At 51.1% G+C, this 22,552-nt stretch overlaps 1 protein-coding gene across 3 annotated transcripts in view; it reads left to right on the top strand.

The window, feature by feature from the left end:
* Snx29 (sorting nexin 29) overlaps window positions 1–22,552 on the top strand; it is a 394,118-nt gene that overhangs the window by 102,336 nt on the left and 269,230 nt on the right. For all 3 annotated transcript variants that reach the window (XM_047532903.1, XM_047532904.1, XM_047532905.1), the window contains 2 exons: window positions 8,694–8,757; window positions 11,228–11,356. In XM_047532903.1, coding sequence (XP_047388859.1) covers window positions 8,694–8,757; window positions 11,228–11,356 — 193 coding nt within the window. The remainder of the gene's footprint in view (window positions 1–8,693; window positions 8,758–11,227; window positions 11,357–22,552) is intronic.

Below are 22,552 nucleotides of genomic sequence, written 5' to 3'. Positions count from 1 at the left end.
AAGCCCCTCTCGGGCCTCTCCCAGCTCTGTGCTTTCAACTTTCTCTGTTGTGAGACAGGAGACAACTTTTCCTCGTTTTGAAGGCTGAGCATACCGGCCTGTGAGCCACCTAGCTTGGTCTTGTCAAGCGTAGGAATGGTCAGGAACTCGAGCTTTAGGGCAGGTTTCAGAGTGGTGGCCTGCAGGGTGACCTGTGGGCCTGTGCAGTGCGAGCCTGAGTTAGGAGCATTTCGAGCTCGGGTTTGTGTGAAGCTGGGGTTCTGCTCTCGTGTGACGCACCAGACTTGGGGAAGCCTGGGCTGCGTCCCTGCAGGGAACAGTGGACCTGAGGCTGGGGGCCTCCCTAGCTGGGCCATCCTCTGCCTTCTCCTCTCTCCCGTGGCCCTCTGTGGACCTCAGGCCTTCACTGATGTTGCTGGGTGGCCCTGTCCATGTTCACTTTCTATTTTGTACTGGGGACTAAACCCAGGGACGCTGTACCACCGAGCTGCAACCCGGCCCTTTTTATTGTTTATTGAGACAGGGCCTCACTAAGTGGCTGAGGCTGGCCTTGAACTTGCGAACCTCCTGCCCCAGTATCTGGCACGTACCACCACACCTGGTCCTTGTTGACTTGGGAGGCACCTGCCATGAGGTTTTGCACTACAAGTCCTTCTACGCAAAAGCTGTGTGCGTTGAGGGGCTCTAGCATGAGGGAGGGAATGGGTACTGCGGAGAGGTTAATAAGGATGAAGAAATCAGAAGGTTCCTTGTGATTTCCATGTATTTTCCCTTCTGTTCCCTTGGGTTTCTCAAACCTTCCCTTTCCAGATAATTTCATTATAAGAGATGAAAGTTTTAAAACTAGGAGGGGCCAGAATTTCATTAGATGGCGGGTTTGTCCAAAGGAAGACAGAAAGGTTGGGAAAACTCTGGAGTCAGGCTTGGGTTGCTGGGTTGCTTCTTGAGGGGGCACGCCCTAGCCTGGGGTAGCCTAGGTTACAGGCTAGTGCAGGTGAGGGGACAGGCCAGCCAGGAGCCTTCCTGGAGGTGGGGGTCCTGGTCCTGCTACTTGCTGGCTGTGTGACCTGGGGCAAGTTGCTTCCCTTCTCTGGGCCTGTTTCCTTGGTTACATTGTAGGTACGGGTATAGTAATACTTCTCAAAGTGCCTTTGTATTGCTGGGCCCGCAGAAAGCAGCCGGTACATGGGAACTGCTGGTCAGCTGAGCTCTGGGAAGGGGTTTTGGGGCATTTTTCTCCTTTTTTTCATTAAAACAAGTGAAAAAGTAGAAGTCCCTGTGGATAGCAGGAAGGAGGAGGCAGGAGGAAGAATCAGAACCAAAAGCTAAAATGGGCCTGTGATTGATTTTAAAGTTATATTTTGAAGCTCAATGTAGTTTATCCTTTATCTTGGGGATAAAAGGAAGGGGAGTGGGTAGGCAGACAGATATAAAAGGCAGGATGTTAAGTTTGAAAAACGGTGATGTAGGTTAAGTACGTACCCATAGAAGCACATTTTTTATTTCTGTGCATGTGCCCTCGTGAGTTCTCTTTAAATATAACCGAGGATGGGCCCCCGGGGAGTGTTTGTTAGGCTCTGTGAGGTCTGGGGAGGAAATGCTCTGCACAGCCAGGCAACCACCGGCCGGATCGGGCATGCGCGAGTACGCACGCATGTCCAGGTCCAGATGCACCGCACCTGGTCGTGGTAGTCGGCTTCTTCCTTTTTAATTTTGAAAAGGGAGTTTCAGATCAGCTAGCTTCAGGGCGCTGCCTCAGGACCTTCAACACTGAAGCTGGGGCGCCCTGGCCCTCCCTACGCGGCTCATCTCCGTACCCCACGTGGGTGGGCTGGTCTTGTCAGCCTGTCTCGGTAGGGTGCCTGGGGTCAGAACGAGGAAGGGGGGCTTGGTTTTGCGGGCTCATCCAGCTTAGGTCATGGTAATGACATGTTGGAATTTGTCACCCTCTCCTTTCCCCACCATGTGAATCACATCCCAGAGACACATAACGGAAATAGCCCTATTTGAGCCTGCATCCCTGTCAGTGGGGCAGGAAATTACAGTTGTGAACCCAGTGGTTAGTGTTCTCTGCTGAGACCTTGAACTTATTATTAAACGTGATTGACATTTCTGCCCAGCCCATTTCATGCTCAGTTCCTGGCGCTGAGGGGCAGGTTTTAGCACCGGGTGACAGTCGGTCATTTACTCCTTTATTAATTCACTTACTCACCTGACCCACAGGTCTTGAGTGTGCATTGTGGCCAGATGCTGTGCCGGGCGCTGGGCCTCTGACCTGCAGGAACTGGAAGATGGGGGTAGGACTTTGGGACAGGACTGCACAGGCACAATTCTAGCCCATCAGGTGATGTTTTGTCATGGAGACGTGTGATGCAGGAGGATTTAGGGAAGGACGGGCTCAGTTACTGTACGGGCTGTTGGGCTACAGGATGTGGGTCCTGTCAGGTTCAGAACACAGCAGAGAGGCCCTTGGGGACTCAAGGAGGCAGGGGAGGGGTCCAGCGGGAGCAGGATGGCCATTCTTGCAGGACTACTTTATTCCCTGTGGCAGTCTCCGCAGGTCAGCCCCTGTCCCTTGCTCCACCCATCCTCAGGTAGCCATCTTGGCTGCTTGTGTACCGCAGGAGGCCGTGTCACACCTGGTGAGCCCAAGGAAGCGATACAGATGCTTTGCAAAGTTTTGGTTCCTCTGTGGCTTTGGCTCTTGGTGAGGGTGTGGTCTTGTGGCACAAGGTGACATTGTAAACACCTGCCATTTTGCCAAACGCTATTTTCCCTGGATCTTCTCTGGCACCTCTGTGGGCTTTTGCCCTGTGCCTGCATTTGCATTTGTTCACTCCTAGGCTTTTGCACCTGGTGACAAAAGAACCACAACAAACTGTGATTGGTCCAGCTCCAGTCTCCTTTGAGGATGTTCATTACATCGATCTTTTGACAAGTTCTTTTAGCAGATGTGCTTGAGGGAGTGAATGGAGCCATGTGCCCTTTGGCTAGAAGCTTTTGCTCCACTTTCCCTCACCTCTGTAGTCAGACAGTGACCTAGCCAAAACTCGGGGACTGTGTGTTTGGTTCGTCTTCCCGGCTTGGGTGGGGACGGAAGGCCTGTGGAGCAGAGTCTGGGCTGGGGCAAGAACATGGCAGGCCTGCAATGCCATGAGGATGTCGTGATGTCACAGCTGGGAACCAAGGCCTGCAAGCAAAGCGTGCCCAGGGGAGCCTGGGGGGTGGCTTGAAGCTGGGAAAGACACAGGCCGAGAAGGAGCACCAGAGGAGGACAGAGGAGACTGGCCCAGGCCTGAGCAGCGGGGCCTGGAGCCTGAGGTGTCCTCAGGGTGGGGTGATGCCTGAGCCCTGGGCATGGATCCAGGTTTTCTGGTGTCTAGAAAGGTGAAGAAGGAAGATCCAGGGGAGGAGTGGAGGAGGGACGGGGGAGCCCCAGGAGGCGCGTGAGGAGGGAGGGAAGATCCAGGGTGTCCAGGCAGTAGCTTTTCACCTGCTGGTATCAAAGTTCCATCTGCAGTTCCTTGTTGAGGTACAGCCAGTGGCCCGTAATGATGGCCACATACCTCCAGCCCTGAATTTTGGAGGAGGAGGGGCGTGAGGTGGAGGGAAGAGTGTGTGGGTGTCCTGAGACAGGTGGGCAAATGCTTTCTGGAAGGGGTCAGAAGGTAAACATTTTGGTCTGTGTGGTCCCGCGGTCTCTGGTGGCAACTTGATCTGCTACTATAGTGTGAAAGCGACATGGGCAGCAGGAAGGTGCATGGTCCTGGCTGTGTTCCGGCTCGATTCCTGCTGCCCTACGAGGCCCACAGTGTAGGGACGTTTTTCCCTGAGGGGGCTGAGACACAAAGCAGTTTTCCTTTGCTAGGACCCAGAATGGAGACCTGGGGACCTGGGGTTTGGACGTGGATCTGACTCAAACCTGCATTTTTTCTGTGTTCTAGTTTGCTGCCCCAGGAGCTTGTGCCGTCTCCACAAGCCCTGGGCCAATTAGTTTTTGTTAGACTGGACCTTGATGTACAGACATTAAAGCCAACCTGTAGCAAAACTGCCATCGCCTCAGTGAGCTTGTTCTTGGGTTTCCTGTTAAGAGTGACTGAATATTTGTTCACATATTTATAGGGTTTAGATTGCTTCATTTCACATGTTTAAATATCATTTCTCTGCGTGAAGTTTATTTCAGTACCTAGCGGAAGTAAAGAACCCAGTCTTGTTTTTGCTTCCAAAATGGTCCCTGGCCCTGGCAGCAGTTGTGGACAAGTCCTGCCTTTCCAGAGTGATTTGAGATGCTGCCTTTTTTGCCAGATCACTTTCCATGTAGTGAGCAGCTCAGTCTGTTGCAGCCAGGTGAGGAGCTGGATTTGAAGTGGTGGCCATCTGCTGTCCAGCCTCGGGTGAGGAGAGCCTCACTTGGCCACGTTCTGCAGAGGCCACGTACAGGGAAGCTGCTCTGTTTTTGCTGGAAATTGGTGCTGTAGCGGGTGATAAAAAGGGGGAAAGAGGAAGGAAATCACAGGAATGAAGAAGGGGCAGCACAGTGCTGGGAGGAGAGAGAATGACATCTTGGGGAGCACCTCTCTTCCTGGGTGTCACTTGAGCTACGAGGAGTATAGCATTTATGTGATGCTCAGAAACCATCTCAACTCTACCTACTGGCTCTGCTGCCTGAGGAAAGGCACAGAACCCTCAGGGTGGCTGCAAAAATGATTTCGTGTTTAAGTTAAAGCCTGTGGACAGCGTGCGTGGGGGCGGTGCCTGTTCCAGGCCACATTCCTTTCCACCCTTGGCTTGATGTTCTGCTGTGGCAGCGTGGGGCAGCCAGGAGGGGCACTTGGACAGCGCTTCTCTCTCTGGCAGCTTTTTTAAAAGGTTCCACCATTAAAGTATCACTTGGGTGTGTGTGTTACCTGTCATTTTTATGTTGATGGGAATAGAGGGCCCCCTCCAAGAAGCTGGAATCCCATTGTCTGGACAGGGGGTGTCACAGGAGAGTGATGGAGTGGATGGGGTCAGCGTTGGTTGTCCAGTTGTTCCTCATGGGTGGCCTCTCTGAGCTGGCATTGGGCCCTGCAAGGTTAGCTGCTGGCTGAGACCTCCTGGGGCCACTTGAGGCTGTTCTTGACAGATGATCATTTGTGGTTTCTGGGTCATCCTGGGAACAGTTCCTCTCCCAGACTTTGTCCATGGAGAGTAACAGTTTCAGCGACCAAGCCTGAGTGGCAGTGTTCAGGACTCTGTCACCTGGACCTAAGGAGCCAGAACCCAGATGCTTGCTCGGTCTCCTTCCAGTGACACATCCCTGGCCGGGGCTGGGTTTCTGCATTGCCCATGGCGATCCAGTCTGTTGCTGTAGGACAGAGAGCACTTTAAAAATGCCTCTGTTTCCCAAAGTCAAGGTACTCAGGAACTCACTCAGTAAATCCCACAACTCCCGAGAAGTACCCAGTTCAAAAGACCTGTCCTTGTGAACACACACTGCTGCTTTGTTCCCACCTCTGTCCCCTGTGTTTAGAGGGAAAGACACTTGTCACAGTGATCTTAATATCTCTTAAGATGCTCTGTGCTGGGCACTGTTCCAAGCGCCTCAGTTGCATGTGACTTTATTGACTCCTTACGGCACCGTCTGAGACGGACTGTTAAGGTAGCATCTTACAGAAAGATGCTCAAGAGGGCCAGTCTACTCGGCTCCAGGCTACTCGGGTTTGGAGCTGGGATGTGAGCCTGACCGCAGAGCGTGCGCTCTGGAAACCCAGCACCCAGCCGCCGTCCTGCACGTGCCGCTCTGCAAGCAGCCAGGAGCTTCAGCCATCCCACGGGAGCGCCACGTTGCCCTGCCTTGCAGCTTGCGAGGCAGGTACCTGCGCATGGTTACCTGAGGGGAGGGGCTGAGCTGCGGTTTGAACTCAGTCGTTGATGGCAGCTTCCCATGATACTGCTCCTGTCATTGGACTGGAAGCTGCTAGAACTCGTGATCCTCTTCTTGCCCCGTATCCTCCCACTGTTGCTCTTCTCTAGCTCTTCAACCTGCCCAGGACAAGTTGTCAACCTTAGGCCTTTAGAAAGCCTCTGGGAGTCCTACAGGGAACCGGCACGAGGTGGCTGGAGAGTGGAAACAGGCTTGCTGGGTCTGTGCCCTGCTAGGCACATAGAAGGTGCTCGCTCTGTGACAGCTGTTGTTTCGGGACCAGCTTTAGGAGTATAGGGGTTAGGGAGGAACGGCCTCTCAGGACACTCATTCACAGGGCTCAGTTCCAAGCACCTCAACTAAGCCATCAATGTGAAGGACTATGGACGTCAAGGTGTTGATGTGCTGTGTGCTTTGAAGTTGTGCGCACCTGGGAACAGACAGGTGACTAATTAGTGTACAGCTTTTAATGTGCTGCAGGGCCGCAGGGTCAGGGAGGCCCTCACAGAAGAGGTTGCTTTTCATCTGAGCCTGGATAGGTTGGTTGGTTTTTGTTGAGAGTGGAAGTGAGGAAAGAACATGAGGAAAGCTGGGTTCTGGCCAGGAAATGCATGAAATAACGTCCCTTGAATTATTATCTTAGGGGAGAAGCTCTGTTGGTGGTTGAGGCCAAGATGGTTGCTCTGGAGGGTCCTCAGGAGGTCACGAGACCATACGGGTTGCTGAGTCTGCATTTGAGGCTAGGGAAGAGGTTGGGCGGCATTGAGGGGTGCATGGAGTGACAGATGGCAGCACGTGACCGTGGTGGTGGTGAGCTGCTCCCTCGGGGCCTGAAGGCTGATGCAGTGCCTCGCACCCCTTCTCCGAGCTCTGGCTGCAGAGAAGCCTGTGCTACCATGTGTCATCTGTTGGGCCGTCGCCCCAGCCTAGACTCAGTACAAGCGGTTCATCGGTGTCCTGCATGTCACATTCCGCTGCAGAGCAGAGAGATGACTGACTGGGATGCCCAGCAAATAGAGGGGTTTCTTTGATTACAAGGAAATTCCACCTGTTCCAGTCTCAAAATGACATTATGAGCATCTTGTCCTTTTGCTTTTATGAGACTCGGGCCAGCCAAGAGCTATAAGGGGAAAGAGCCCTTAAGATACTCAGATTCAAACAGACCTTGGAGCAGGGAGCAACTCCCTAAGCGTGGGCCCTAGCATGTAGCTGCTGCTTGTTCTGGGCTTGCTGGAAATAAGAACCAGAGGTTTTATCCTGCTTGTCTTCCATAATATATTGCATCTAGGGTCCTTCTGTCCCCCGCCATGGTAGCATGAGAATAAATGACTTTTTTCCCTGCAGATTTATCAGTGATGAGCTCTAAGTTGTTAATGCTTCCAGCCGTAGACTGAGAGGCACTGCCCTGACAGCACTGTCCTGCCTAATCTCTCCTCTGATCCTTGGAGCCCCCCAGGGAGGGAAGAGGGAAGGACTGTTCCCCCATCCCCCAGAGAAGGGCTTTGACAACTGAGCTGCTGGTCCAAGGACCCTAGTTACTGGTTGAGTTCAGAATGGAAATTCTTCCAGACTCTTGTCACAGGCAAATGTGAACGTGCTTTCTTGTTGGTTAGGAGCGCCCCTTTAGAGGTCCTTCCTTAGGTGACTTGGGGCCCTGAGTACCTTACTTGGGAAGGTGCTTGAGCCCAGTGGTGCTCAGTATGAGTGAATGAACGTGTTTGCTCTGGGCCGCCTCCAGTCCTGCAGAGTGTGGCCCAGGCGGGCAGCTCACTGTGTTCTGGCCTCACCCTTTCCTATCCCGTGCCCTTCTGTTTCTCAAGACTGTTCAACTCCACTGTGGACTTACTGACCCTACTTTCCCTCCCGGCCCTCCTCTTTCTAATCTTTATTGTTTTCTGGAAGTGTGTTTTTTTGCTTTTTTGTCGTTAAGAAATATTTCAAGATTGAGAAATTCTGCAAGGATCCTACACGGCTGTGGTCTTGTAGCATGGTGCTGGGAACTAAGCCCCTCAGTGTCCCTGTTGTGGTCTTGTTACCTGGGCCTGTGTGGTTCAGTGGGCTGCAAAGTACACATACTCCTGCTAGGTAGACAAGTTTTGCTCTGAGCTTCTAGTAGCCAGTCTGCAGAGGGTATTACAGTTCGCCGGGTCCATTAAAGGAAATAGACCCAACAACCTTGGCTCTCCGGGAAAAACTCCGATTCCCTTTCTTCAGTTCTGACTGAGTGATCTGGCAGGGACCAGTGTATGCACAGTGGCAGCACTTAGGTTGGAGGTGACGGGATGGTGTGGTTTCTGCCCACCCAGGCTTTCCTGTGGAGGATGTTGGGAGAGGAGCTTCTGAGAGTGCTCATGGCTGGGTTTCGAAGACTGTAAAGGGGAGTGAAGGGAAGCCAGGTCCTTTATAAAACCTGAATGACTACTTCTGTGCCAGTGTGGAGCCAGCATCACTAGATTGATAAACAGCTGTAACAGGAATAAATCATTATTCAAAATAGGTGTCGTCCAGGATCGGGGACTTTGCAGAACACTTAGGAATTGCAAGCTAAGTGTGTTTGTCAAGGGAATGGCTCCCCACTTGTTCTCGTCCTGCCTGGCCCTTGGGTTTTGTGCCTCTGGTGGAAGTACACAGCTGAGCCTGCTGGAGCTCCTAGTCTATCCGGAATGATTTTTGAAAGGAACAGGGAACTTCCCAGACGAGTCGTCCTAATGGCAGCTGATCCAGAGCGGTGAGTCGACGGTCTTCCAGGTAAGATCTGCCTGACTTTGGCTTTGTTTTCTCTCCGTAGGTGAACTACGACAAGCCATCGTGGCCATGATGAATAGGAAGGACGAGCTGGAGGAAGAGAACAGGTATCATGCTCTTCCGTCTCTTTTGACATCGTTCCTCAGGCATAGAGAGTAACGGGTGAAGGCAGTTTTGCTTCAGTGGCAAGTGCAACAGCAATGTCTGAGTTTCTGTCTGGTTGTGCCACCTGGGTGTCTTGTGTGGCTCACGTGCAAGTGAGGAATGAGAACCTGAGAAAAAGGGCATTGCCTTAGAACAAGAATTTGGAAGAGCAGCCTTTGATTTGCTTTAGAGAGTAGCCTTTATTGAGATGTGCAGGCCAGCAGTTTTCAGTGTACTCACAGATGCGTGTGATCGTCACCACAGTCAGTTTTAGAACATTGTTGTCACTTCAGAAATAAGCCCCCTGGGCCACTCCTATCCCAAGGCCCTTGGGAGTGGCCTTGGATGGAGGGCCTGTGTTCTGGTCCAGGTGCTTTAACCCTGTCTGAGGGCTTGTCTAAATCGGGGCTACCCAGCAGGGTGACATTTGGATTCTGTGGAGTTTCCCAAAAGCCCCTGGAAGACACCGAGAGGCAAAGGGTTTATTCTTTCCTTCCCAGTGGAAACCAGTGTCAGACAGCGCCTGCTGTTGGCTCACTGCTCCCGCCTGACTGTCTGCACTCGGCCTTCTCTGCCAGAAGCTGCCTTGGCGCTGGTGTGGTCGCTAGGGGCCCGCCTGCCATTATCCAGGAAGTGCTCCCCTCTGGGGAGGCGGCAGGCCCACGCTCTGGGAGCACGTGAGGCTGTGCTCTCCTCGCCCTCAGTGGGAATCGGGTCCACGGTGACATGCAGTCAGTGTCTTTTAGATCTGATTCTGTGCTCTCCTTCACGAGCTTCTTCCTCATCCTTTGTGGAACGTAAGAGCAAATGAGTGTGATCTCTAAAGCAGAAGGAGAGGTTTTAAAAGGAGTCTTTAGAGACGGCACAATTTTCCAACTAAAATCCCCTTCCCTCAAAGGGCCCGAAGCCCTCGTGGGCATCTCTCCTTGCTCGGGGGAACTGTTTGCTTCGAAAGAGCACAGGATTCGTCTTCCCTTGAAGAACAGTGCTCGCTGCCTGTTAATGTCTTCTTCCTAGAGAAGGAAAAAAAGTACTAGCATGTTTGTGCTGGGCGTCTGGGCCCGAGAGGGAGTCTGCTCAGCTCCCGGAGGGCTCAGTCACCATGGGCTGGGCTCTGGGGCAGGCGCTTCTGTCTGCATCCTGATGTCGCGTGGCAGTGTCCTCTGGATGGCGCAGGTGCACCACAGTCAGTCACTGTTGGCTGGAACTAGTCACTTAGGCAAGCAAAGGAAATGGCCTGCGGAACCACGTGTGGCTCGTTTCTGGGTGGAAACTTGGGGCAAGCTACGAGTCTCTTCCCTTTTTATGAGCCCAGGAGTGACAGACACCCCAGAGAACATGTTTTGGAGGGTTATAAAGCTTGGGAATGTAAGGCACTAGCCCCGCCATGGCCCTGCACCTGTGTGCTCAGTCAGCAGGGCGGAGGAGGGTGAGGAAGGGCCTGGGCGGAGGAGGGTCAGGCTCCCCTGCGTTTCCTGGGGTGAGGAAGGGCCTGGGCGGAGGAGGGTCAGGCTCCCCTGCGTTTCCTGGGGGTGAGGAAGGGCCTGGGCGGAGGAGGATCAGGCTCCCCTGCGTTTCCTGGGGGTGAGGAAGGGCCTGGGCGGAGGAGGATCAGGCTCCCCTGCGTTTCCTGGGGGTGAGGAAGGGCCTGGGCGGAGGAGGATCAGGCTCCCCTGCGTTTCCTGGGGGTGAGGAAGGGCCTGGGCGGAGGAGGATCAGGCTCCCCTGCGTTTCCTGGGGGTGAGGAAGGGCCTGGGCGGAGGAGGATCAGGCTCCCCTGCGTTTCCTGGGGGTGAGGAAGGGCCTGGGCGGAGGAGGATCAGGCTCCCCTGCGTTTCCTGGGGGTGAGGAAGGGCCTGGGCGGAGGAGGATCAGGCTCCCCTGCGTTTCCTGGGGGTGAGGAAGGGCCTGGGCGGAGGAGGATCAGGCTCCCCTGCGTTTCCTGGGGTGAGGAAGGGCCTGGACAACGGTTGCATAATCCCAGTGTATGTTCTGTTTTTAGGCTACATTTTATTCTGTTGGCCTCTTGTGACATTCTTTCCTTGGCTACATCTCTTATTCAGTGCATCTGTGACAAAATGAGTCAGTTTAATGTCCTACACCTTTTGGGGGTGTGCCTTTAAAAGGACTCCCCTGGACTTGCCAAATCCTTGCTTTCTTGATCCACACTGTCAGATGGCCAGCCGGCTCCTGGGCGAGCAGGGCCTCGGAGCCTGAGCACAGATGAGCCTGGGCTCCTGAGAGTCTTGCTCTTGGGTCATGGGCCAGTGTTTGCCGTCTCCTAAAGCAGGTTTCTATGAGAGCGACTTGAACTGGGGTTTGTGCAGAGCCTAAGGACAGTGGATGAGTGTGGACCTGACGTAGGTCAAGGGCAGTTTTCTGATTCGATGGACCTGGTTGATGGCATCTCAACAGTCGGGCCCCTCTTCCCAGATCCCTGCGGAACCTGCTCGACGGCGAGATGGAGCACTCGGCTGCGCTGCGGCAGGAGGTGGACTCCTTGAAGAGGAAGCTGGCTGAGCAGGAGGAGCGGCACACCGTGAAGGTCCAGGCCTTGGCGAGGTAGGGGAGGGTGTGGCGGGCGAGCACGTGGAGGCCCACACCTTCCACACGCGTTTCAACCAGAGGAAACAGTTTACCTGTGCTCACTGAATAAATGAAGCGATGCCCGTGATGTGGAATACCAGATGTTAAACTGAGCCCCTGCCCTCTGGTCCTGGCCACCTGGTGCTCCCTGAGGCCATTGCCGTTGCAGCCGCGGGGAGGTTGTGTCTCCACACGCAGAGCGTGTGCACACGTGGCTGGCAGTGCCTTTCCCGTTCCCACTCACCACTCACGTCACCTCTGGGGAGGGTTCTGTTGTTGTGCAAGGGGCCGCCATCTTTGTCCTGTTGGTGTGTCATTGTCTGATGGCACCAGAATTTGTCTAACCAGTCTGCCAATAGCTGGGTATTGGGTATTTTCCAGTGTTGTGACTACTAATAGTGCCACAGCCAATACCCCGTGTCTGTCATGGTGTCGCTGCGTGAGTGCGTTTCTTGGAAGCATTCCCAGAAGTAGAGCTGCTGGGGCCAGGTGCATTTGTAGGCTGGATAGTGGCCTCCACCTGCCCTCTGCAGGTGCTGAGCCCCGCTTCCTCCACAGCTGCCCGAAAGGTGGCGCTGCTGCCCAGCTGTGCACACCATGGTGGGATCTAGGTTTTGGGTCTCATAAAATCACAGGAGAAAGATGAGGTGGCAGAATAGTTTTCATTTCTGATTCTCTAGCTATGGGTATGATTGAGCCTATTTTTACTGAAGAGCCATGTTTTCTGTGATGTTTATCTTATTAAAACTGTGGTGGATTAAACATCCCCAAATCCCCAATCCCCATAAAACATCATTTTGTACTAAATTTTCACACGGGAACGTGTTTTCGAAGCTGCACTCACAATCTCCAGCCCGTTCTCTAGCCTGCCTCCTTGCTCTGCTTCCTACTGCAGAAGCAGTTATTCCGTTAACCTTTTTTATATAGCTGGATGTTGTATTTCATGGAGTTAATGCACCATAGTAAATTGACCATATTAAATTGGTCAATTTAATATGGCCAATTTAACATTTGGGTTGTTTGCAGTATTTTCCCCCATTTTAGGTGCGATAAGCAGTTTGGTGGTGGTTCTTAAAAATTGCTTTTAAATAAGACCAGGAGAGAAGTACATTTTGCAGCTGCGTCAGGCTGCCCAGCGTTAGGCAGATTTGCAGCAATGGCATCTTCCGTCTTGGTGTTGTGTGGTGATGTCAGCAGCATTTGTGTCTGTCACTTTGACCTCTTACCAAGCTCTGATCCTCCAGCTTCTCCCCTTTGTTCACATCCTAAAATGACGTCTCGAGAGCTTCAGATCTGGTTAAACGATGACCATAAACGGTGGCAGGTGCCTGACTGGGTGGTGTCTCAGCTGGCCCTCCGTTTCACATGGTCCTGCTAAGACTCTGTGGCATGCTTGCCTTCGATGTCTGCAGCAAGGGCTGAAGTCTTTAGAGATACCGGGTTTGAATCGTAAGTGACAGAAAGGATTAGATTCCCTGTCATATACCGACTTCTGTCAAGAATTGAGTTGTACTCGAGTCCCCGCTCCATTACTTGCAAATTGTGTCTCTGGGTGAATTGCTCAACTTGTGCAAGCCATGTTTCCCCATCCACGAGACGGAGAGGGCAGCCTGCCCGTCTGGGTGGACTGCGTGGGGAGGGAAGTGTGTCAGGGCGTGTAAGGCGCCGGGCACGTGCAAGCTACTGGGAGTATTGTCCCAGTGTGTTTTAGACTACTATAGTTCTGGGAAAAACTTTATCCCACAGATAGGGTAGAGAAAAACAATTTCTTGACTAGGCAGTTGTATAATATGAAGTCTCCTTATTGGAACAATGAATTCAAACAACCTGAAAGTTTGCTTTTTGTAGGTAGAAGGTCATCTGTTCACAGATGAATATATATATTTGGTACTGGGGATTAAACAGAGGACCCAGGGGCACTTAACCTCTGAGCCACATCCCAGCCCTCTTGTTAAATTTTATTTAGATGCAGGGTCTTGCTGAGTTGCTTAGGACCTTGCCGAATCACTGAGGCTGGCTTTGAACTTGAGGTTCTCTGGCCTCAGTCTCCCGGACCTCTGGGATTGCAGGTGTGCACCACCACCATACCCAGCTTCAACAGATGAATATTACAAGAGGAGAAATGGAAGAAAGCCGAGTGGTCAGTGGGATATGTGGGTTTGCAGAAGGTCAACTGCTGACAGAGTTGACCTCTGCCAGCTGTCAGAGCTTTCTTCTGCTCTGGCTGCAGAAGGAACAGCTGTCTGCTGGCAGACGGGGACCTGCTCAGGTGGTGGGTGCTGGCTGGGAGGGCTGTACCGGGGGGCAGTGAGTGTAGGTGGTGGGGAGTGTGTGCTGGCCCCACCCTGCTCTCAGGCCCACGTGTGCTCCAGTGGTGGGGGCGACAAAGCAGGTGGACTTTGGGGGTCAGATCGTGGCTGTGTTCCTTAGTAGTGGTGTGACCTTGGGAAGTTGCTTAATCTCTCCTTTTGGTTCTCTTAGTTATAAAATAGGATAAGAAAATTCTCTGCCTCATTGAGTTATTGCATGAATAAAATGAGAGACCATTTGTCAGCTCAATAAATGCGCTTCATGCAAGCTCAGTAAATGTTAACGATCATCGTTTTTCGTTAATGTAAAAATTACGTTACTAAGAAACCTCGCCTAATCAAAAGGTATATTTTAACAGCAAATGGTGCAGAAAGCATGGTGCAGGCGACTTCAGGTTTGGAAACGTGGAGTTTGTTTTGTGTAAACATTCTAATACCAAGAGTGCATTCGTGTGTTGCTGGCTTTGAGTGCATGTTGTGAGCCTGAAACGTCACTGAGCAAACTCCGCATTTGATGAGACTCCTTTTGCTCAGAGTTGATGGCTTTCCTTTCATCTGTCACAGTTCAGCCAAGAACGAGTTCATGTACTAGCTCAGTGCCTTTGTGGCCCCAAGCACCTGCTAGGCCCCGTGCGGAGACATCGTAATCAGAAGCAGTTAGGGACGCGCAGTCACGTTCCTCTGAAGAACTGACTGCCTTGCTTCCTGCTGAATTAAGAAAACTCAACTGTGAGACAGATGTTAAAAGAAAGGAGACAGTTTACAGGAGCAGTTCCTGTGAAGGAAGTGGCAGACTGTTGTGCGGTGACGGACCGCCACAGACTGGGTGATCTGGTAGACAGAAATGAACTGGGCTCACGGTTCTGAAGCTGGAGGTCCAGGATGGAGGTGCTGCGTTAGGCCAGGCCTTTTGCTGTGTCATAACATGGCAGAAGCATCACAGAGGAGGTTGTGCGAGAGGGAGAGAGAGCGGCGCTCACTTCTTTTAAACAACCCCACTCTTGTAGTGATGCCATTGATCTACTAGAGAGGACAAAAGCCTTCATGACCTAAGCACCTTGTGACATCGCCCACCTCCCAACATGGCTGCACTGGGGGTTAAGTTTCTAGCACCTGAACTTGGAGGGACACACATAACCGTAGTAGCAAGCAAATACATGTTGGATTATTGTCGGGACATGTTCTGATAGTGCCTATTGTATTAGTTAACCCTTGCTGTGTAACAAATCATCTCCAAACTTGTTTAGAACAACAAATATTTATAATCCTCACTTTCTGTGAGGAGTTTGGGAATGACTTGGCTGGGGGGCCAGTGTCTCTCAGGAGGTGATAATCAAGCTGCTGTCCCAAATTGCTGCCCTCTGAACACTTGGCCAGGACTGGAGGGGCCCTTCTCATGCTCCCTCATGTGACTGTCAGCAGGTGGCTTCGGTTCCTCGCCCTGTGGACCTCTTTGTAGGATTGTGGACAATAGTAGCTGATTCCCATACTGCATAGCTCAAGAGCAAGAGCTCACACAAGATGTAAGCCACCATGTTTTTATAACCTGATCTTGGAGCTCACAACCAAGCTGTATTCTGGAGTACACAGATCAGCTCGGATGTAATGTGGGAGGGGAGTAGCACACGGCAGGGGCCATCTTGAAGTCTGACCAGGCCCATCAGACTGAAGCTACCTCCTGGGGCTACCAGTGCTCCAGAGAAAGAACCAATGGTTTGCATCTCTAGAAAGAGGCTGATTGTAAGTATTGGCTAATGTGAGTGTAATACCCACGGTCTGTGGCCTGTGAGCCGGAGCTCCGGGAAGCCAGTGGTACAGTTACAGGGCTGAGGTCCAGAGGCAGCTGTTCCAGATGTGGTTGAAGGTGGAAAGGCCTGAGGGCTGGCAGAGGAGGACAGTGCTGCAGCTCGAGGGAATTCGCCTTCCAGGTGTTTTGTTCTCTTCAGGTCCTCGGTGGATTTCATGATGCACAGGCGCACGGGTGAGGGCCTCTGTTCTGCTCAGTCCACATTCAAATGCGAGTCTCTTCTGGGAACGCCCTCACACACAGAAATGATGTTTGCTCAGATTCCTGGGCATCCTGTGATCCCTTCAAATTAACATATAAAATTAACCCTCATTCTGCCCTGAATTTCCTTGGTGAACTACTCCTTCCCGTCTGTCTACCCGATTTAATGGGGTTGACCCTGTCCTTCCCTCTACCCCCATGTTCTGGAGGAGGTTGGCTAATCCAGGCCTGGACAGTCAGTGACTATCCTTTGGCCCCCATGATTGGATCCAAGAAGATTGTGTGGCCCAGCTGATAAGAGACATTGTTGCAATTAAAAAAATTTTTTAATTATTTTTTTATTTTTTACAGACTGCATTTTGATTCATTGTACACAAATGGGGTGCATCATCTTGTTTCTGTGGTTGTGCACCATGTAGATTCATACCATTTGTGTAATCATACGTGTACATAGGGTAATGATGTCTGTCTCATTCCACCATATCTTTCATACCCCATCTCCCTCTCATTTCCCTCTACATAATCTAAAGTTCCTCCATTCTTCTCACTCCCCAACCCCCAACATTCACTTATCAGGGAAAACATTTGGCCTTTGGTGTTTTGGGATTGGCTTATTTTGCTTAGTGTGATATTCTCCAATTCCATCCATTTATCTGCAGATGCCATAATATTATTATTATTTATGGCTGAATAATATTCCATTGTATAGATATACCACAGTTTCTTTATCCATTCATCTGTTGAAGGTCATCTAGGTTGGTTCCACAATCTAGAGATTATGAAGTGAGCTGCTGTAAACACTGATGTGGCTGTGTTACTGGAGTATGCTGATTTTAAGTCCTTTGGGTATAAACCAAGGAGTGGGATAACTGGGTCAAATGGTGGGTCCATTCCAAGTTTTCTGAGCATTCTCCACACTGCTTTCCAGAGTGGCTGCACCAATTTGCAACTCCACCAGCAATGTACAAGTGTGCCTTTTTCCCCACATCCATGCCAACATCTATTATTGTTTGTGTTCTTGATAATAGTCATTCTAATTGGAGTAAGATGAAATCTTAGAGTTTTTATTTGCATTTCTCTAATTACTAGAGATGTTGAACACTTTTTCATATATTTATTAATCATCTGTATGTCTTCTTCTGGAAAGTGTCTGTCCAGTTCCTTGACCCATTTATTGATTGGGTTCTTTGTATTTTTGATGTAAAGTTTTGTAAGTTCTTTATAATTTTTGGAGATAAGTCCTCTGTCTGAAGTGCGCATGGAAAAGATTTTCTCCTACTCTGTAGGGTCTCTCTTCACATTGATTGTATCCTTTGCTGAGAAAAAGCTTTTTAGTTGGAGTCCATCCCATTTATTGATTCTTGCTTTGATTTCTTATGCTTTGGGAGTCTTGTTAAGGAAGTCTGATTCTAAGCCAACATGATGAAGATTCAGGCCTACTTTGTCTTCTATTTGTTGCAGGATCTCTGGTCTAATTCCCAAGTCCTTGATCCAGTTGCTGCATTTTTGAGAGGGCACAGTGAAATCCCCAAGTTTTTGGCTACTTTTATGCCTTGTGGGTGGATCGTTACCCCAAGTGGCAACAACACAGTGGCGAAATGGGAGGAATGGAAATCAATAGTTCCTGATACTGTCATTTGAACTGCTGGATCCAGTCTTTCCTGAAGGTGTCTTTCCATCTGGCATTTTTAAGTGTGTTGCTTTTGATCTTTGAGAGAAAACCAATCACAAGCTGACTCGATTATAATGTTGAGTCCTGACTAAGGGGTTTCTGGTTTGGGTGTCAGCATAGAGCAGGTTCAGTGTTCTCTGGGCCTAGGTAGATTCACCCCCACAACTGTGAGCCTGCCAGATCCACAGGGACTTCGCATTTGTCAAGGTTCATGAAGGGGTGGAGACGGTGTGCTGAGAAACCCACTGGGTTGTTTCAGAAGCCTGCCCCAGCTGCTCCCCCGTCTCTCCTGTGGGACGAGCTTTGCCATGGTCCTGTCCTCAGCTCTTCCTGGCAGCTGGGCAGCTGGCACTACCGGAACGTGCCATTGTGGTGTCGCCTCTCCCCCAGCGCCCCCCCCCCCCCCCGCCTTTGGATCTTCATCTCCTTAAGCCCTAGGAGGGGAGGGGCGGCACGAGCAGGAGCCTGCTGGAGGCAGACGCACCCTGCAGGACGGCCTGCTGACTGGGAGGCCACGTCCCACTCTTACTGAGAAGCACACGGCGCAGTGACGAGGTTGCTGAGTGGCAGCACCGGGAGCAGTGTGTCGGTTTGGTCCTAGTTTGGGTGGCATAGACCCAGACAAATTAGCTTGGGAGTTTTTGGTGGCTGTGGCTGGGATCCAAGCACTGGTTCCTGTCTTCAGGTGGCCTTGGCTCTGGGGGCATTGTGGTTTCTCCCCTCCCTTGGCTCTGTGTCCTCTGTGCTGGCGTCAGTCTTCAGTGGGCTCTCTGCACACAGTGAAAATAGCATTCAGAGCAGGATCCAGAAGGAATCTGGGGTTCCTCTGTGTCCACATACAACACGTAGGAAAGCCTCTTAGCTGGGTATGTTGTGCTTGACGGGGAGCAGAAGGCTGTGCCTGAGGGCCTCACCAGGTCCCTGAGGCAGCAGGTGGACAGAAGTGTGTGTGTGTGTGTGTGTGTGTGTGTGTGTGTGTGTGTGTCTCACTTACTCTTAGATCTAGGGACAATCACACACGAGCCAATGTTCCTAAAGCACTCAGTGTGGCTCCAGGCCTCTGCCAGGAGCTTGGAGTGCTGGAGTCTGGCCGCACGTGGCTAGGGATGCTGAGGCTGGGCCGGGGTCTTGTGGGTCCTCCCCTTGCACTTCTCCCTCATAAGCATTTGGGACCTGTTATGGTTTAGATGGGGTGTGTTCCCCAGGAGCTCATGAGAGACAATGCAAGAAGGTTCAGAGGTTAAATGATTGGGTTATGGGAGCCTTAACCTCATTCATTCGTTAATTTGCTGATAGAGATTAACTGGATGGCAACTGTAGGCAGGTAGGGGGTGACTGAGGAGGTGGGTCACTAGGAGCATGCTTGTGGGGGTTTATATTTTGTCCGTGGCCTGCAGAGCTCTCTGCTTCCTGATTTTCATGCCCTGAGTGACTTTTCCTCCACCATACCTTTCCACCTTGATGTCTGCCTCACTTCAGACCCACATCAATGGAGTTGGCCATCTATGGACTGAGACCTCTGAAACCATGAGCCTCAAATAAATTTTTCCTCCTCTGAAATTGTTCTTTTCAGGTCTTTTGCTTGCAGCATTGAAAAAACTGACTGAGATAGCCTTTGGCCACTGGTCTTCACTTGACCTTGAGCTTCCCTGGTGTTATTTTCCTAGCCCTCCCTGTCCAGTGTGTGTCCCCTGACCCCCTTTTTAAAATTTTTTTTCTAATTGTAATTGAAAGAATTTTGTCTTTGTTGGGTGCCTGGGCAGTGAGATCTGCACAGGGACTGAAAACCGTGCTGTGCAGCTGGTAAGAGAAGCCTGGGCTTGGACCTCAGGACCCTGCTCGGTCTCTGTCCAACACCCCGGGAGACCTTTATTAGCTTTTGATGAAAGCTTCAAATCTGTTTCTGCCTGGAGGTTCAGACTCTTTTTCTCCTTTGTGGAAAAGGAGCATGTGCAGCTCCCGTGGCCCTCCTGAGGCGCAGATCGTTGTATTGTGAGGGAGAAGGCCAAGCGTGGGGGTGTGGGCTTCAATCCCAAGCTGTCCTGGGTTAGAGAGGGCCTTGGGAGCCATCGGTCTGGGCTTCCTCGTCACCGTTCCCAGCTGGAACAAGGGCCCAGACAGGAAGGGTCTGTAGGTTTCATCCTGCTGCCAGCTCTGGTGGTGGCTGTCTGGGACTTGGCTGAGGATTCTGGGGCCTCACTGGGGTCAGCAGGAATGAGTGTGGACAGTGATTAGCCAGGTCTTCCATGGACGGAAAGGGGACATGGTGGCAAGCTTGCCTGAGAACTTGCCTGACCTGTGTTCCACAGGAGGAATCGCAGAGCTGCTCAAGACAGCGTCCTCAGGAGGGATGGCAGTGTCCTAACACTGCAAAAGGGAGCTAGCTTGCCGTCCTTCTATGAAGCCCTGTTGTGCTCTGTTTGGTAAAATAAACATGCACCAGAGAGGAGTGCAAGAAGGGCTGCAGGAGTTTCCTCAAAAGGAAGGTGGGCGTGTTCCTCCCAGCAGGGGGCAGGCAGTGGCGGCAGATCCCCTTGTTTCCCCATTACATGTGGATTCTGTAGGTGTCCCAAAGCGAGGTACTGTGCTGTCACTCTTGTGCCTGTAGGTTTGATCTTGGCTTCAGGCACTCTGTCTGTAATCTGAATGTTTCTTCTGCGTTCTCTCTGTGCTTTTCCTTGGTTAGAGGTTGATGTCTGATAAAAGTTGACCTCCTGATCTGTCACCCAGCTATTTTGACATCTTTAGCCTTGATCTTAGCAGACTCGGTGTCTCTTTTATAAACATACTTGGTAACACTCCTTTACTATCCTGAAATGACATTGGTAGCAAATATAATCTACCTACCAAAGTGATTGAAAAGTCAGTGTAATGCCCTGCCTCTAACGTGGAAGAGGAATAAAAGGAAATTCCTTATAATAACAAGGAGATTTCAATATACATTGGCCTGGTGCAGCTGTGCTAGAAAACACAGTTAAAGTGCTTGGCCTGCTTATAATGCATGAGTTTGGACTTAAAGTAGATAAGAAGATCAGAAGTCATGCTTTTTAAGAAGTACAGAAGACGAAGAAGTGGAGTCGGGGTGGACCCTGGAGGGAAACCCTGTACATTTGGTGTCCAAAATGACATTTCAAGTTCAGATTGCAAACAAGCTTTTCCCTCTGAAGGGCCACAGGAGGCTGATCTGGGGTGTGGACCACCTTGGCCTTTCAGGACCAGTTGAGGCTGCTCTAGTGCTGTCAGCACCTGCCGTCCTGATGGCCAGGTGTCCCTCACGTTGGCGCTGCGTCTCTAGAGGGGCACTGTTTCCGGGGTAGCCAACACCAGCCCTTTCCGCACACTTCATTCTTCAGACCATTTACAAGTGTACCACCAGGACTTTGTGTTCAGGAACCCTCTGGTCTCTGACCACACTGGATTCTCTGTTGACTTCCTACTGTGTCCCGCCCACCCGGGCTCTGCTGCCACTCTCCTCAAGGTCGCTGGGCCTTATGCCTGAGTCGGGCTCCTCTCTTCAGCACATGCTCATCAGCAGCTGGCGGATCTTCAATAATTCACACCCCAGAGCCAGGGAGAGTGGCACGCACAGGTGGAGCTGGCCTGGGGGAGCAAGGAAGAGTGCGGAACACGCTGCGGAGGCAGGGACAGAGTGGCACGGGGCTGGGGTCTGCTGACCTGCTGTTGCATGCTACTGAAATCCAGGGAGGGACTGACCGTCAAGTGTGCTCATTTCTTTTTCTTTTTATATTTTTCAGTCATAGGCAAACACAATGTCTTTATTTCCGTGTGGTGCTGAGGATCGAATCCAGTGCCTCACTCATGCCAGGCAAGCGCTCTATCCTGAGCCGCAACCCAGCCCCAAGCGTGCTCATTTCTTGATTCTCTACTTAAATGTCTGCTCTTTTGATTAGGCTTTCTAAGATCCGAACGAGTTAATGATTCTAATCTAGGTGCTAAAATCGAGGGGAGGGTTTTACAGATTTTAGCCTTTTGGTGGTCAATTTTGCACATCTTCCAGTTGGCCATTGTGTGTGTGTGTGTGTGTATGTGTTGCTGGGGATGGATCTCAGGGCCTCATGCATGCTAGACAAGTGTTCTACTGCTGAGCTGCATCCTGAGCCTCTTGAGTACTTTGATTCTGAGATAGGGTCTCCGTTGCCCAGGCTGGCCTTGATTGTGATCCTCCTGTGTGGCTGGATTGCAGGCATGTGCTAGTTGGCCATTCTTAGGAGGAAATATGCAATGGAACGGGTTAGGCCTGACTCCTTCACTGGAAGCCTGCTTCTCAGGGCTGAGGCCCAGGTGAGGTGCATAGGACACCCAGGCCACACAGTTCAAGGGGGTGCTTATTCTCAGGGTGAGGCAGGGGCTTCGGCCACTTCTAGATATGCCATCTCAGATGGTCCACTTGCACCTGAGCTTCCCATCTAGACAGCCAAGATAAAACGGTCTGTTGTAGTTATTAAGAGAGAATGCATGAAAGTGCCAAGCATAGCGAGTATCCTGTGGAGGTCCTTGGGGAAAGCCAGCCGGTTTCATGCAAGTAAATGATTCTTGCATTTCAAGATTGCAGAGCCATTTCCTGTAGTTAATCCAGCCTCTTGTTGGTCAGATGTAACTAACTTTTTAGCCAAGAATTCTCTGGGTTGAAGAACTGAATATGTTGCTTAGACTTAGCTGTGAGTTTCAGTTACCAGGAAGCTTTTAGAATTCTTATGTCCCCATAACCATCTGCCCCAAGTGCTTTCAGTGGTCTGAAGGGGAAGTTAGCAGATAGTAGTCACAGGAGGGTGGAGATACTTGGGATTGTAATTCCAAATTGGGAGTCAATTTTTTTTGTGTTGGGTTATTTGAAAAAATGCAAATCATACTACGATTAGCACTATGACATTTACAACATTTGCTTAAGATTTTATTTCAAGTAAACTATAGACTCTATGTGGCTCACTTTGGGCTTTTAGGGGTCTATGTGTGGCTTCCAGCATGGCCTGCTGTCTGCAGCTTCTTCTGTCCAATCTGCACTGAGTTGCTGCTGCTTTCGACTTGAGGTGTGGCAAGTAGGTCTCCACTGCAGTGTCCTGCAGTGACTTGGGATGGCTTTAGAAGGCTCTGGTTTCTGTACTTCAAAAAATCACCTTTTTCATGGTTGGAAATATAGCTCAGTGGTAAGGCACTAGGCTAGC

Source organism: Sciurus carolinensis, chromosome 18, assembly GCF_902686445.1.
Source record: "Sciurus carolinensis chromosome 18, mSciCar1.2, whole genome shotgun sequence".
NCBI classification, from domain to species: domain Eukaryota; kingdom Metazoa; phylum Chordata; class Mammalia; order Rodentia; family Sciuridae; genus Sciurus; species Sciurus carolinensis.
The sequence above is the reverse complement of the archived record's forward strand: the minus strand, read 5'-3'. Positions and strand labels throughout refer to the sequence as shown.